Source organism: Haemaphysalis longicornis, unplaced genomic scaffold (assembly GCF_048455015.1).
Source record: "Haemaphysalis longicornis isolate Haplotype H1 unplaced genomic scaffold, Haemaphysalis longicornis Haplotype H1 scaffold_7, whole genome shotgun sequence".
Taxonomy (NCBI): Eukaryota; Metazoa; Arthropoda; class Arachnida; order Ixodida; family Ixodidae; genus Haemaphysalis; species Haemaphysalis longicornis.
The window spans coordinates 49,831,228-49,846,988 of record NW_027526422.1 but is presented as its reverse complement, the minus strand read 5'-3'; the positions used below and the strand labels follow the sequence as shown (position 1 = coordinate 49,846,988).

General features: G+C 46.3%; 1 protein-coding gene across 1 annotated transcript in view; it reads right to left on the bottom strand.

The window, feature by feature from the left end:
* Positions 1 to 1,879: 1,879 nt before the first annotated feature.
* The window catches only part of LOC144145582 (dnaJ homolog subfamily C member 11), a 45,239-nt gene continuing 31,357 nt past the window's right edge, over positions 1,880 to 15,761 (bottom strand). Inside the window, exons 14-17 of the mRNA XM_077677233.1 lie at positions 14,413 to 14,528; positions 8,429 to 8,525; positions 5,542 to 5,671; positions 1,880 to 2,074 (exon numbers count right to left, since the gene is read on the bottom strand). Of these exons, the coding sequence (XP_077533359.1) occupies positions 2,052 to 2,074; positions 5,542 to 5,671; positions 8,429 to 8,525; positions 14,413 to 14,528 (366 nt within the window). The 3' untranslated portion in view covers positions 1,880 to 2,051. The remainder of the gene's footprint in view (positions 2,075 to 5,541; positions 5,672 to 8,428; positions 8,526 to 14,412; positions 14,529 to 15,761) is intronic.

Here is a 15,761-nt window from a genome sequence, read left to right as displayed (position 1 = left end):
GCAGAGCAAGTCTGTTTGGGAGCAGATATTTAGAGTCATACATCAATTATTTGCAATTTTTTATTTGTGGTAAACACAAAAAAACAAAATTTAAATGGCTTTTACTTAACATTCTATACTGAGCTGACCACTTTTTCATCAATTTAAAAAATATACGTTCCCAGAATGAAAGCTTCACAGCCGACAGTGCAATAACTAATAAAAAACTAGAGATAGGTGATGCTTTGAATAGCTACACCTGACTAGACTATGACAAGAGCAAAAGAGATGTTCCTGTTCTTTCAACACAATTACAACCACACAACAACAAAAAGCAAACCAGGGATAGACAAAATGGTCTCTCTTGCACCTAATATTAAAGGTTTACCTTCATTCTACACCTAACGAGACTCTAGACAAATGGAATAAAAAAAGAGACACAGAATAAGAGAAAACAAGATATAATTTGAACTAAACCTGACTAGACTCCAGAGAAATTTAAAGTAAATGTTCACATTCACAAAACAAGAGAGAAAAATATCCAAGCACATTACCTGCACTATTGATTAAGTGATAATGCTACCATTTAAGAAAAAAAATACCGTGCAACTGTCGCGTTTATCCAAATAACCAGCGTGCAAGTGTTAATTAACTTCTTTTTCCGGTGGAGACAGCAGGCGTACCGATGGGAAGATGGGGGAGGGGGACACACACACACCCACCTTACCTCACTGTCCCTTCCCCCCTCAAAAGAAGCAGTGCTGACTTTCCTACAGAGCTGACTACTTGCACATAATTGCAAGTTTAACAGAATCTCACCTCTCGCTTGTGCCAGGGCTGCACCTGTTATCTCAGCCTGTTCAACACTGCCTGGCATGGCAGTGCGGCATCTAACCTTTGGAGTAGCAAGCGCACTCATGATAAGATAAAATGTGAGGGTCTGACTGAACAGTAAAACTATTTTCTTCATTGCTTTTGACATTAGGTGGGAAAATTGCAACGACTGCTGGTGACGATGTATGCGTAACAGTGCAGAGTGCTGTGCTGTGAAGCTGCAATTAGGGGCAAAGTTTGCACACTGCCCACACTCCAAGTTCCCTCCTAAGTTCGGTGAAACCGCACCAGCACTTGGAGACTCGGAAATTGTGACGAGTGACTCAAGGCGCCAGTCCTTCAGGGAATCTGCCGGAGCGTGCCACGTCGGGAATGGCGGTTCAACGAACGAGTCCCCACTGCTCACTGATCAGGGTGGCTGGCATTGAAAATTTCTCCCACCTCCCCTCGCGGGAACCCCTGTGTAGATGCGGCGCATAGGGGGTTCCGTTGTTGTTTCCGTTAGGTTGATTCTCCCATCGCGTGAAACGTGCCGTGAGCCCCCTGCCGCGGCTATGACGCAACGTGGCGCGGCTATGACGCAACACAATCCAACACAATCCACTTTAATCCAATCCAATCCAATCCAATGCCCCTCGCGAGAGAGTGTTCGCTATCGGAGAGGAGAGGAGAGGGGGTGAGCGGCGGAGAGCGCAGCTCGCGCGGCGAGGAGAAAGGGGGAGGGGTGTGGACGGACAACGACGACGCCGTATGGAGGGACAAGGCGAGTTAATAAGATGCAGTCACATCTAAAATTATCTCACAATTGCCTCACATTGTGTGGCACTACATCGGAGCAGCTTTGGCACAATATTGCTTTTTAGAGCAGGATGGCACAGGAGATGCAGATTGGTGTAGCACAGAGTGAATGGTGCAGTACTTCCACCCTTGCTTATGGCATTGAAGCAACAAAACAAACTGCATTTTATTTTGTTTGTCAACAGTGAACGTTAAAGTGAGCTTTAGAGTGAATGTTAAACTGCCCTCGAAGGTTGTTGTTTCACCCGATGCCAGGAACAAGCCATAGGACATTTATAATGAATCTTTATTTATGTACGTCAACTAATTCATCCTGCTGATAATTTTTAGCAGAGGACGAAACTGAATTTGTAGATTTGTAAACTAATGCATTCGCTGTACATTTCTGCTGCCGTGAGTAGTAGACGAACACTACCGCGCTACAGAATGGCCTTCCAACTTCATGATGTCCTCACAAGGTGCGCTGGAAAAAAAAGAAAAAAATAAGTATATGTAGCTCAAAAGTGGCAACACAAACACTGACATGTAACACAACCAAAGAAAACAATTTCCGGACAAGGTGACTTTCCTTTGTTCTCTTAACGGCTGTGAAGTATGACAACGATTGATAATTGCCTCCTCTACAAGGTGCCGCCACATAGGCCAGAGGTTCTCTCAATAGACAAAATCTCCAAAAAACTAATAAATTCATAAAAATTGTGAGCTGAACACGAGATGTGATACAAAATGACAGTGCAGCTAAGCCGGCGGTGTGGTTATGAAACCACTAATGGTGCCACATGGGATAGATAGAACAAAGCATGTTCTCAAACACACAATACGTTAAGTCCTTTAAAGCACCTCTGGTTTGCACATGTGCAGACAGTGGCATCCTTCAGCTAAAGCAGTTCCAAGACATGCTAAAACTTTGCAGCAGAGCAGCATTTTCATGTCTGTGTTGGCTGTTTATCTATTCTCCCGGGTTCCGGACACTTCTCATAACTGCGGGGAACAAACTGGCACTCGATGTATCCTGCTGTCGCTGGCAACTTCTCTTCAACTGCCCCATTTCGTTTAAACTATAGTAATAGAAAAGTAGTAAAGGTGACTCAAGTGAATGCCTCTCACCACTAAGGTATGCACACTTGGCCGGAGGAGAGCAGGCAAGGGTGAAAGGAGGGAGAGGGTGCGGTGTTGCCGTCAAGGAGGGTCACATGATTAAACCCCTATTGCCACAGAAGGCTGTGCTGCCTCAGGAAGCTCTTTAGCCAGGTCATAGAGACATGGCTGCTAAAATTGGCGCTGCGAGTTTCGGGTGGCACCACTGCCGTCACGGCTAATGGCAACTAACCAGATGCGCTTTAATAGTTATAACATTTGGCTGCGATGCTTGTGACATAATCTGCATGTGTGGGTGAATGTGTCATGCATGTGAGCCTAGGTCAAATACTGAAGTTTGCAGAAATACAAAAGAACTTCGAATTTAGCTTAATTTTGTGGGGGGAAACTGAACTTACAAGGTTAAACCTTTTGAAAATACTATGCTTTAAGGCAATCCAAATAAAGAGTGAACGACGCAGCCCTCAAGTGCTTAATTTCTTGTGTTGCTTCGAGACAGCTTGTGGTGGACTGAGGAATTACTTGTGGTTAATAAAGGAAAAAAAAGAGTAATTAGAGTAGGCTAGGAAACGGGTAATCTATTTTATAATTGGCTCACTCACAGCAGCCTACAAAAGCTCTTATCCTGCATGGTGTTTGTGTGTGTCAGCTGTTTGAAAAGACCTTACGGTGCAAATGCTTTATAAACTTCTGACTGCAAGTCTTCCCAGGAAATTAGCAGCAATGGCCCAGCCCCCTTGCAGTGTCTGCATGCAAACAGGCTAGGCTGGTACATTTCTGCATAGCTGGACTTTCATTCTATAGTCAATGAGACCCTACTCCTCATGACAGCATGCTTACAATTGAAGCTACACTTCTCAAAATCAATTATACCCGCAAAATAGCTTGCCAAGCTGGGCGTGTTGCCACAGTAACCGTCGTACCGTGGAAAAGAATACAGGTTTCCCGCACTAAATCAGAATTTCAATCAATAGGTAAATTCATGGAATCAGGACTCATTCGTACAATTAGCACTGTACTACTACTACAGTTAAATCTGGATGTAACGACGTTGACAGACATTCGCAATTTTTTGTTACATGCAGGTTTACAGTTAAGACTTGAGTGAATAAAGCGGAAATGGAACCAGGCTGCTAGACATCAGTGACGGTGAACTCACCATTCAAGGATTTATTTCACAGAGAAAAACTGCGTGATTTGCGCGTGCTGCTTTCCCCTGAGCTTTATCACTACATGGCACTCCAAAAAAGCAAAGTCACGTACCACCGTACGCGCAAAGATAACTCGAGTATCTCTTTTGCCTCTTGACACTTTTCAGTGTGTTAATATGTTTCAAGGCCCAAAACGTATGCTGAAATGGCGCCTTTCTGCAAACTTGAGGCTCTTTTCCGCACTCAAATTATTGAGGGGTTGCCAGCTGGGATACTTTACCGGGCGGTGACGTTAAGCTTCTTTCTCGCTGGCGGAGACGGCATTTAAAATTCCGAGTTTGTCTTGACAAGACAAAACTTTTCATTTTCTGGCAGCAGAACTTTAAGAAATTTCGCTTTTTGGCAGCAGGACTGCCACTAAACGTATCAGCAGTGACACGCAACTACACGCTGACAAGCAGGTCTAGCACCTAAGCGACACTGTGCTCACACGTGGAAACACATAGCAGATTGCGGTGCAGGCAAAAAAACAATGGCTCATCAGCGTAGCGAATTCGTTACATCGAGGTTAACCGTCACAATGACTTCATTACATAGAGGTCGCACACACATTTGTGTCAATGGTTTTCGCAATGGGGAAGTGAAAAACTTCGTTAAATATAGAAATTCGTTACATAGAGGTTTGTCACATCCACATACCTGCCAGGTTTGCCGGGATGGCATTAGGGAGATGTTACTGGGGGGGGGGGGGTAGTAGCTACAACAGAATGGGTAACTTTACGCACATTTTTTTATTTGCTTAATTAACACATAGCAGGAAATGAACTGTTTCTTCGTACAAACTACCAAGAAGCTAGACCACTCAAATGTTCGACTTGGCTGACACCGCCGTTTTCAGAAAGTCCTGGAAATAGTACTGCAAGTGCAATACAAAACAGCAGGAACTGAACTGTTTTGTTGTTTCGTCTAAGCTAACAACAAGCTACACCACTGGAGACTTGCTAAATCTTCAGAACCGCCGTCCAGAACAGCCGTGTTCGTGTGTAAATGAAAGCGGCAGCGGCGGCGCTGCGTTTCTATAAACAGTAAACTAACAATGGGTCGAACAGGTTCACCATCTACACATGGCCGACTACGCTTTTTAAGCACTTCACTGATAACGATGCCAATTGGTGTCACGTTGTATTGTCAGGTATACCTCCCTCACATTGTGGCCACACTGGGAAAAAGATTTGGCCAAAGACAGGTGCGTTTTCGGGAGATTTTTGTTTCGGTCGTACAATCGTACAAAACCATTAAAATTCGGGAGTCTCCCGGAAAATTCGGGAAACCTTGCAGGTATGCATCGAGGTTTAACTGTACCACATACTACTACTATTGCTGCTACCACCACTGCTACTATAAGACAGTAAGCTGCTGAATGTTCCTTGGGTTTCAACAAGCTAAAGCAACACTGGTGATATGAAGCAGACCACTTTGGAGGGCTCCATACTAACTTTAGCCCCCTGCGATCACTTAATTAAAGAGCAGCAAGGGTCACCCAAATGGGTGTATCAGTAGCTCACCTCTCTCAGGAACATGGCTGTTGAAGCTGATAAAGAATTTTCTTGCTGATCAACTACAGGCGCTTTGCCCTTACAAAATGCCCACGAGGCAAGGCACAGTCACCCCCCCTACTCACACTCCTTGGGTATGCGGACCGGTTCCTCGTCAGCCAGCTTGACCTCGTGCTCCAGGTCCCTGAAGCGGTACCGGATGTGCAGTGATTTGGGCTCGCCCAGGCATGGATCGTAGAAGCCTGGAAGGTTGCTCTGCACCAGGGACAGACAGAGGGTGGGGGGTAATCAGCAATGTACGTAATTCCCTCCCTGTGCACGGGCACTGGACCAACAAAGTGAGATCAAACATGGAGCCAAGAGCCGTGTCTGTCATGATGCACAAAGAAGCACTCAGGCCGGGCCTGGGGGATCGTGCACAAAAGAAAGCAAAGAGAACTCCTCAGGGCCCTTAAGTCTGTCAATGTGCTTTGAAGGTACCCCTGCCAATATAATATTGGGCTAGCTCAAAACCTTAGTTAGACACTGCCAATACTAATCGAAGACTCATTTGCTGCCACATTGTGTACGCGACTCTTCCTTCGCTTTTGTTTTGACGTGTTTTGGTGTGAAATATCTTGAGAGAAAGAGAAAGAGAATAAACTTTAATTTTCTTTAAAAGTTGCGATGGAGCGATTCTCGTTCAGTCAGAGTGGTTCCTTGTTCATGGGTTCTCATATGCTTCCCGAGCGTCCTGGCCCCCGTAAATCAGCCGAAGTTGGTCTTCCAGGGTGGGACTGGTCAGCAAGATCTCCCATTGCTCATCTTCTATGCTGACGAAGTCAGCAAGGATTGGGGGGGGACTTGAGTTTAGTGCATTCTCCGATAATGTGTTTTAGGGTGCCTGGTTTTGGATATAGGGGGCATTCTTTTGTGTATCTAATTGGAAACATGCAGTTGAGGAGTAGGGGGTGTGGGAAGGAGCCTGCCTGTATCTGTCGATACATTGATTGTTCTTCACTGGATACTTTAGGATGAGGGTGCAAATGGCTTCTCCTGTTCCCCCTGAGCAGTTCTGTTTCAGTGAAAAGTTTGTCCAGCAATTCGTTTTGCTGACCGGAGCGACAGGCACACTGGCACCACAGCACCACTCCAAAGCTTGCCCAGAATCAGAGTTCTCTGTGGCTGGCACGCACCGGCTCTACTTGCATGCCATCAAGATTGCTGGGCACACGATATGGCATCAGTGATGCACACTCTAGGCTAACCATTGTTCTGTCACTAGCCACATGCTAAGGTAGCGTGGTGGTTAAAGGGGCCATGCAGACAAAACGCAAGTTTGGTTCATTTGAAAGATTGCCTCGTTAGAATCATACTGACACCACTTTTAACGTAAACTTCACTCAAATAAGCTACATAATTAGGAAAAAAGGGAATGGCCATGCGACCCACTAGCTCATTTCCCGCAACAGAGCCTATGATGTCATACCAGTCAGCGCTGCGATTGGCGGAGGGCGGCAAAAGCAAACGCAAATTAGGCAGAGCTTATAAGCTTGCCAAACGGGCTATTTGTGCTTAAATTTAGGGCACATTCTTTTGAAAGCCCTAAGAATGGTGGGACAAACAGTGGAAGTTATGAAAGCACACATAAACATAGAAGTACCGATGCGCATGCTGCTGTTGGTACTGTGCGCACTGTGCTTGTTTTAGCTGCACAGCACTGTGGTTCTTTGGGGTTGTCTCAGACGACACTGGCCGATTGGCGTTAGCGACGGCGTCTTACGGGACCTTATTTGTAGAGCGAGTACCAGGTTTCACGAAACAATTATTTTCTCCCTGAACAAAAACAAGATACGATCAAAAACAAAGCAAAGGCAGAAATCAGCCCACTGCGGTATGGTGGCGCCATCTAGGTCGATTAACGGTAAACAAGTCTCCGGTTCCCACCAAGTTTAGCTTAAAGACCCATTCATATGATGTCATTGCAGACGCCATTAAAACATGATTTTGTGGCAGAATCCATATTTTAACTTAAATTGATTAATTTCGCAGTGAATCGAGCATCGTTTGCTTCTGGACAAGCGCTGAGGGTACTATAAAACATGAAATCTTTCGAATAAAACAAACGTATTTTGTCTGCATGGCCCCTTCAAGCACTTGGCTTCCTATTGGAAAGACAGCTCAATAATGATCTAAACAACATCACAGTAACGCCGCAATTCCTGTCTTCCCAAAACTAGTGTAAGCTGGGATCCCGTTAACCCAGGCCACAGCACATACTACAAAGGACGCTGTGAATTTTCATACCTAACCTACTGCTAAAATCAGCCATTTTAATTAGGGTGTGCGTGTGTATTACTTTTTGCAAGCTGTGCATGTTCTTTTCACTGCTGTCATATCTCTAGTCTCTTTCTTTTTGCCAAAAACTTCCACTCCCCTCTAAAAAGGCCCCTTGGGACCCAAGGAGACCAGAAAGAAGAACTTAAGGAATATCTGAAAGCAAGCATGAATATGAAAGTTGCTGTCCTTGCAACAAATACGCCCACAATGTGATCCACAGCCTTCTGTTTTACATTTTTTGTTTGCAATCTGTCACAGGCTTTTCACTGCTCAGTAGATTATAACCTTCACAGTACTGCATATGTTGCAGCTAGGACAACAGGGAGCCTAGTTGCATGTATACGTGCTGTTCCAGTTAGCACAGGAAGTAGTACCCCAGGAACCTCAATTGCCTCCTAAACTGTCCTAGACGCTCCTCTCACAATTTAACAAACTTCGGCAAAACACAACATGTTTAGAACTGAAAAGTCTTTCTAAAGACCCAGTGGTCACAAAATAAATGCCATTTCCTCTAGATTTTACTGTACGGGCACGCACGCATTGCTACTCAGCCTGCTTTTCTCCTGATCGCTTCACCTACCAGTAAGTGAAACTTCCGTAGCACCAACATTTTTCCTTTGAAGTGTTTGAGCATACATGATTAGATGCTTCAAGAAAACCTTGTGCAATAGATGGGACTGCCCCAGCCCCCACCTTGGATGCGTCGGTCAGGATGAGGTGTGAGTCCTTCACAAGGCACTGCAACGCAACTGTCACGTCCACCACCTCTTGCACAGAAGTCGCCTGAGTCCTGCAGAGAGACATACAAGTAGCCGGGCTGTTGTTTCTTCCCTGAGGACCACACTGGGTGGTTCTTAGCAGCAGCTGAAAAAGTGCTAATGCATGCTTGGAAGCACACACAAGAGCAATGATAAGGAACGAAGGTTCTGTCACCCAGTGACAACAAAGAGAGAGGTGGGAAGGATAGAAAGACACTGATGTACGGACAGTATAATTTGGTCTCTCTTATTTGCCTGTCCAGAGCAGTTTTGTGCAATTCCTGCACAGTCCAAATACAGTCACGACAGAAATTCTATGGACAAATACAATGCAGAGCTTCTTCGGAGCAGTGCTAAACAGACCAAAATGACGAATAAAAGACATCTATTGGAGGTGCATTTAAACACAGCAATAAGCAAGAGGTTCAGAGCAGGTGGTTCAAAAGCAGTAAATCCAAAGTGGGAAATTCAAGGTATGGGGTGACGACTGCAGCTTGCCCTCACAGAGAGGCTCTTGCTTTGTGCAAAGGACAAACAGCAACAGCTGGTTTATTATCCTTTCTTACCTGTTTGCACTCTTAGCGGCGTGAAGACATTTTCCCCGCACGATTTACCTATGTACAGTGCCAAACAGAAAGGTAAAACCTGACAATGCCTTCATCAATGCAACTGTCCTCCTCTTTTCCCTGCAACCTGACTGCCTCTGCTTATCTATGCCCTTGTACCTGTAAGGCATAGTCAAACTCTGGCTGTTGACAACGATAGTAAAGGAAGCGGCTCGCAGGGGCATGGGGCCATGGGCCTAGCTCGCTCCTCACACTCGTGGCAGTTAAGCCCTGATCAGTGCAGTGAATGGGCGATTGGCTCTGTAGCTCCTGCTGTCTACGTTGCTTTCCGTGACACACTGGTGCCATGACCCTGTAAGACCAAGGCCAGGAGCAGAACTGACTTGACACGGCACACACACCAAGGTATGCTGGGCCTGAAATTTTCTAGAGCCCAGCTGATTCGGAGGACCTTGTCCTCGAACGCTGCGCACCACTTGTCCTCATGCTGGGGCCACTCGGTTGCCTGGCTTTGCCGCCTCAATTGCCATGCAGAAGCTATGCCATCACTGTGAATTTGTGAGCGAAACTTTCACAGGGGGCATAGCTGCAATTCAATCACTGCTGCAGGATCCATATATGTCAATTGTCCAGCTTCGTTCGCACCCATGCATCATCAATAGCAAGAACAAGGTAATAAAGGCCCTCGACAAGTGCACTCAGGAGAAAATTGAGGATTCGTGTTTTCGTCTAGTTTGCGCTGTTAACCACCATGAAACATTGACTTGGACAAATTTGACGTTGACTTCTTTGTTGGCTATGAATTTGATGAAAAGGCTATTGAGATCCACGCATGGGTCTATTTCACCAGACCCTCCGCTGTTCCTTCCATAGTCGCCACTGGGAATCCCGAAGCGCCAACTCGGTACTCTGCCATCATCTGGCATATCAAGACCCCGGCGCCTTCAGTGAAGAGCAAAATGACTGCGGAAAGACTGACAAGGTGGCAAATATGCTTGCTGCGAGTGAGCTGTACATCTGCGACATACACGTACCCATAGCTGGCAAAAAGGATTCGAATTGCCCAGACCAAGTAGCAGAGCACACGACAGATCTCTCGACTGGGTGTACCCAGCAGCCTCCTAGCGATGACTGCATCGTCCTTCCAGACAGTCGAGACACCAGGCTCTCCAAGGACCTTGTGACCACGAGGTACAATGATGTGGTCGACACAGACCCACCCAGCTTGGTGCTTTCCAATGGTTCAGATGTTGCTGCCACTCGTAGAGGCTCCTTACTAACACAGCATGTGGGTGGGCATCGTGAACGGGCACCGTTGCTACTTGCAAGATGGTGGATGAGCTACTCCCAATGCTGCTAAACTAAGAAAAACAGCGCAAACGACGGGACGAAGAAAGGTAAGACTAAACACACAAAATGCTGCCTTTTTTTATGGTGTCTGCGCTTCCTGGAATGTTCCCCTCTAATAAGCGCACCGGCGATCTGATTCGCATTGTCAAACAAAACTGGTGCCAGCAGACTCGTGTACGGCAACCAGGCAGCTTTGATGGTCGCGCTTGGCGGTCCCCCAAAAAGCTCAAGGAAGCCCACCCACATCCGCCACCCCGATTGTCATTCTGGGGGTACAACGGTGGCGCAGCTCACGACGCCAATCCATGCAGCTCATGACAAGGAGTGGCCCTCTGTGACCAGCTACCAGCCACGGCAACCGGCGCAGGCTATGCGCATGCCTGCATGCAGCACACGACTGAGCTCGCTAATCAAAGACTGTGGGCCCAGAAGGGTGAATTCCCCTATGACCCTGGTGGGTACGGTCGTTCAGGAGGCGCTATGAACCTGGCGGGTACGGTCGTTCAGGAGGCACCAGATATTGCCCTCATGCTCACCACTGCCAGGTGCTGTCTGAAAAACAGACGCCCTGTGCCATACACTGCAAGGCATTCCGATTCGTGCTGAGTTAGCCCTCATTCCCACAGCCGTTTTTCACCCCGTCCCGTCACCGTCACGTCACCGTCTTCCACCATGGGCGCCGTTTTTCGACCGATTTCTTGCCGAAAACAGTGCGATGGTGACGGGAGGCCGAGCTCTACATTTCCGTCACGTCAACGTGACGGGGACCATGCCCCACGCTAAACAAGCTAATCAAAAAACAAATTTTTACGGCTAAATTTAGCGAAAAGTGAGCACAAACCATTTTCTTTACATTTCAGATTAAAAACGCTCAATTCTAGGCTAAACTGATCACTAGGCATACGACCCTGTATTCTGACGGAGAGCACCAGTATGAACGCTACTTGTTTACGTCTCCGTCGCGGTTTCTTGACGTGACGGTGCCGTGACGGAGAAGGTGACGGCTGCGTGAATGAGGGCTTACACTGTAGTCAGAGAACCCCCAGTGTTGTAGGTCAACAAGCCGTGCATTGAGCCCTATGCATAGCCAATAGACCAGCACAACTGCGCCATCAACCAGGCACCATCAACTGCACCATTAACAGGAGGGCACAGAGGAGTCTGCAGCTGTCAAGGAAGCTTGCTGCAGCAATCCCGGGCAAACAGGAGAATTGACTTTGAATGAGATGATGGTGAGCGGCCTGTTCCTGCTAGTGCTAATGCTCCCGGTGACTAGGCAGCAGCACATTGTCCGCAGATGACGGTACTTGGTCTGTGACTGATAAGCGAGTGCACGGTAGGCTACTTCGCAGAGATTCTGACGTTCCTGCTGCCCTCAGACTCCCCCCAATTTGAAGCTCAAGAACCACATCTCCCAGAGGAATGAAGCCTACAACAAGATGGCATGGAGCCATCTTCATGTTTAGGATCAACGGCGCATTCAAGGCCTGAAGAATTGATTGAAGCAAATGTCGTTAACCCGGTCTCAGTGGAACCTTTTCGTGCCTTTGAGCACTTTTGAGGTACCCCGGTGAAAGAGCGACTGCCGGTGCACTACTACTGTATTTATTTGAATATAAGGCGAGGTTTTTTTCCAAAGTCAGTAGTCTCAAAGTGATACCCCGCCTTATATTCGAAGGTCAGTATATATATATATATGGCGTTTTTTTTTACTCTCCAAACTGCACCCTCGCTTTATAATTGTGACCGCCTTATAATCGAATACATATGGTATATCATCTGAAACGTGGGCCAGTGGATGTACATCCACTTCTTGAGAGTGATGCTGTTGGTGTTCACAACCTCCAAATTCAACTGCATGCTGTCGGGCGCACAAACAGCTGTCATCTTTGATATTTTGTATGTCCTGTCGCTCGCGATAACCCTACTGGGCATTTTGGAGAGATGTGTCCTGCTTCCTGTACACAGGCATCCTAAATTCTGGGGGCAGAATCAGCATGGGCGACAAGATACTCGCACTCAAGCCAGCTTCCCACATGCTTCCTCTTGAGTTTTTACTGCTGCAATTTCGTCACCGTGCCCCGCGTGAACTCTGTATTACTTCCTCAAACAACCTGTCTTGTCTGAACTACATAGGCGCATTTACTGTGAAGAGCCACAGCTTCCCATTTGTTGTCATAGTGCCGGGTCTCTGCACCTTGGCAGAAAGAGGAGTGTGTGTTGAGGATGCATAATAACAAAGCAAGCAACTCGCACAGTTATCGGGACACGGGCTTACCTCACTCCTTCAGCTCTCTGGCTACCTTTCAACGACGCTTCCGCGCAAATGGCATTTATCTACCTAGCCCAGTTGGTTAATTTACATTCTGATTTTCCGGATTAGGATCTGTATGCTACAAAGGCCTGCATAAATGCAGATTGACAAGGGAGAACCCCGACTTTCACCTTTGCACCCCGCGAAATTGCACATTTTACTGCAGTGAGCGTTGCTACCTCACTTCTTTAGACTATTTCTCATCTTTCAAAAGTGTAACTCTAGCTCATTTTTCTGCAATGTTTTCTTTTTTCTTGGCTTAACGGAGTATTTAAATGAAATTTCAATGCTGAGATAACTATTGGCACGAACCATGCATTGGGTTCATTTGATTATGTTTTGTTTTTACCGCCCGGCCTTGCCAGGCTTCGTTATCTGTGTGCCAAGAAGCGCTTGTTCCATTCTTTATATTTTATGCCGAACGGGTTATCTCATGTGATAGTGAGAGTGTTTTTCCCAAACGTCACTAGCCTAGAATAATCTTCTTTGATCTACAGTGTTCTCAATGCAATTCGACGGTTCGAGAAACACTCACGCCAAAAGATAAATGCCAACAGAGCTGACACCGCAGCCTTCGATTCACCGACATTCGCCTGCGCATGTCATTTTCATGTCACTTTGTTGACTGCTGCTTCGGCGCCCGTGTATTTTTTGAGTTGTTAGGGGAGCACAAGTTCACTCCAATAAACTTGTTTTCTTTCAAGCCAACTGTGTCATCTTTGACTTCGTGACACTATGTAAAAAGCTTCCTTTGTATATGGAGACATCTCCCAGGAAGTTTCAAAACAGTAACCATTCAGTAGTACATATTTTAGGTCAATTTTAATCGTCGCACTCACAAAAAAGCCCAGAATGAATACCCTTTCAACACCGGCATCAAATGACGCGTTGAGCCCTCCGCCCCAAACTGCCGATGTTAGGGCTCCCGTGACATAGCCAAGGCACTCGCTGCTGTTGGTGTGTGCTGCTCCGTGTTGTGTATCATGTCACAGTTTTGAGACTGACATTATCCTGCCGCGGTGCATGCGACCACGGCCGCTCTGGATGAGCTCGCTTGATCGCTCACTTTAGTGCCCGCGTAAAATCCGGTCATTGTGCGACGAGAACAGTGATGCAAAGAGTGCTATCCTGTCGTGGCAGCCGCCTCGATGTTCGTTTCATAGAAACCGAAACTTACACGAATAAACGAGGCTGTAATTAATCATTTACACTGGCCTGCGATTGACCATCTAACATTCCTATCTATGATTACTGGGCTGGCAGGCACCCATAGCAGCGAAAAAAAATCCCAACATAATACGAAAATTTCGTGTCAGTACTCCTTTAAAAAAACAACGAAGTTCTTTGACACAGTGAATTTTTAGCATTTGCAGCTTCTGTCCAGCAGGGTAGGCTTTTCCTTTCAAGGCCTGTCTGGCAGCAATGCCGACAGGGAGTGTGAAGCTTAAGCTTTTATTTTTCATAGTCCTTAAAGTTACCCAGTGAGGTGGGCAACTTTAGGCAGCTGCGCAGCTAGAAGGTAGGCAAGGTGAGTAGCTTCTATCTTGCAGAAAGACAGTTTTAAGCAGGTATAAAGTAATGGCCAACTTTATGGGGGCTCAGAGAGGTGGTTAAAGAAAATGCTGTAGTTGCAGAGGGTACCTAACCCCACCACCTAACATCACCCCAAAGAGCGAATCGACTACTCACGTGCTATTCTCCTCCTCCTCCGAGAAGTTTCCGTACAGGGCCTTAATGATGACCACCCCATTCCGGGCCTCCTCGGTGCTCTTGATCCGCTGGTACGTCTCTTGCATTAGCGCCACCTGCATTTCCAAGTGGACCCCTAAGGAGGGTGCTACAAGGTGCCTCTTGTCGGGCATTTGCATGCGGCTTGCCTTGGTAGTTTTAACCAGTGTAGCTTCTATTTTCACTGTGCATAGTGGAAGTTTAGTGCGTACCCAAAATATGAGAGAAAGGAAAACATAAGGCGTCTTTTGCAACCCCATTGAAGTATACTGCAACTATGCTTAGCGGATTTGCAAAGTGGTTCGACGCTAATTATGTTTAATGATTTTTAATTGTATAACGATTTTTAATTGTAAAGTTTACCTATTTTAGGTTTTTACTCACATTGTCTTCGACTGAACAAATATTATACGGACATACGCACTTTCATTCTGTTTGATGCTACCTTGCATACTTGCAAGTACATCATTGTAATTAAAGCTCGAAAACAAGAGGGGGGGAGGACCTCACTTCTTTCCTCACCTCACCTCACACTTTCCACCTTTGAGTGAACTTTTATTTTTAAAAAATGCATATATAAATATAGGGGGGGGAGAGGCTAACATGCTTTAAACTCTAAACACTAATGTGATATGGATATCAAACAATGCTTACAACGCTACTTAGTGTCTCCCGCAACCTTTTTGTTTTTGTGGTCCATTGTCAGGCTCCGCCCAAAAATGCAACACAGTTGTAGCGGTTCGCCCGACTTGGGTGCTCATGGTTAAATTTCCCGGTTTTTCTCACCGCGATGTGCTCGCACTCTTTGTATACATGATGCACCATCTCTTGAGAGATAAGTGAACTTTGTTTGTTGAAGTTAACTTCTTTGTGCACAAGGGTGCAGCACAATGTTCGGCACAGGTTTTCTGGATCCTAGAGCGTTCTTACATGCGCGCTCTTCTCTGAGAAGCGTGGCCGCTTTGTCATCGCGCGCATTTCACGGTGGTGCATTCAGCGAAAGCGATGCCGACTTCAGTGAGGTAGAGATTTACGTGCCTCATCAGATGGCTGGTAGCAATAGAACAACAAAGGAGGCACGATACAAACTTTTTTTTTTTTTTTTGCAAAACTTGCGGTAACCCTGGCCTGCACCCAGGAGAATGCTTCAAGCGGTTTCACACGCTGCTCAAATATCAATAAAGGAGTTGCAAACAGAACGCACGAGAAAAAATAAATATCCTGTGAATTTTCCTTGCACAGTTTGTGTTTTTCCTCGCAGCCCCAGAAATTGGCAAAACAGTTTCGGACCAGGACAGCCAAAAAGTGGG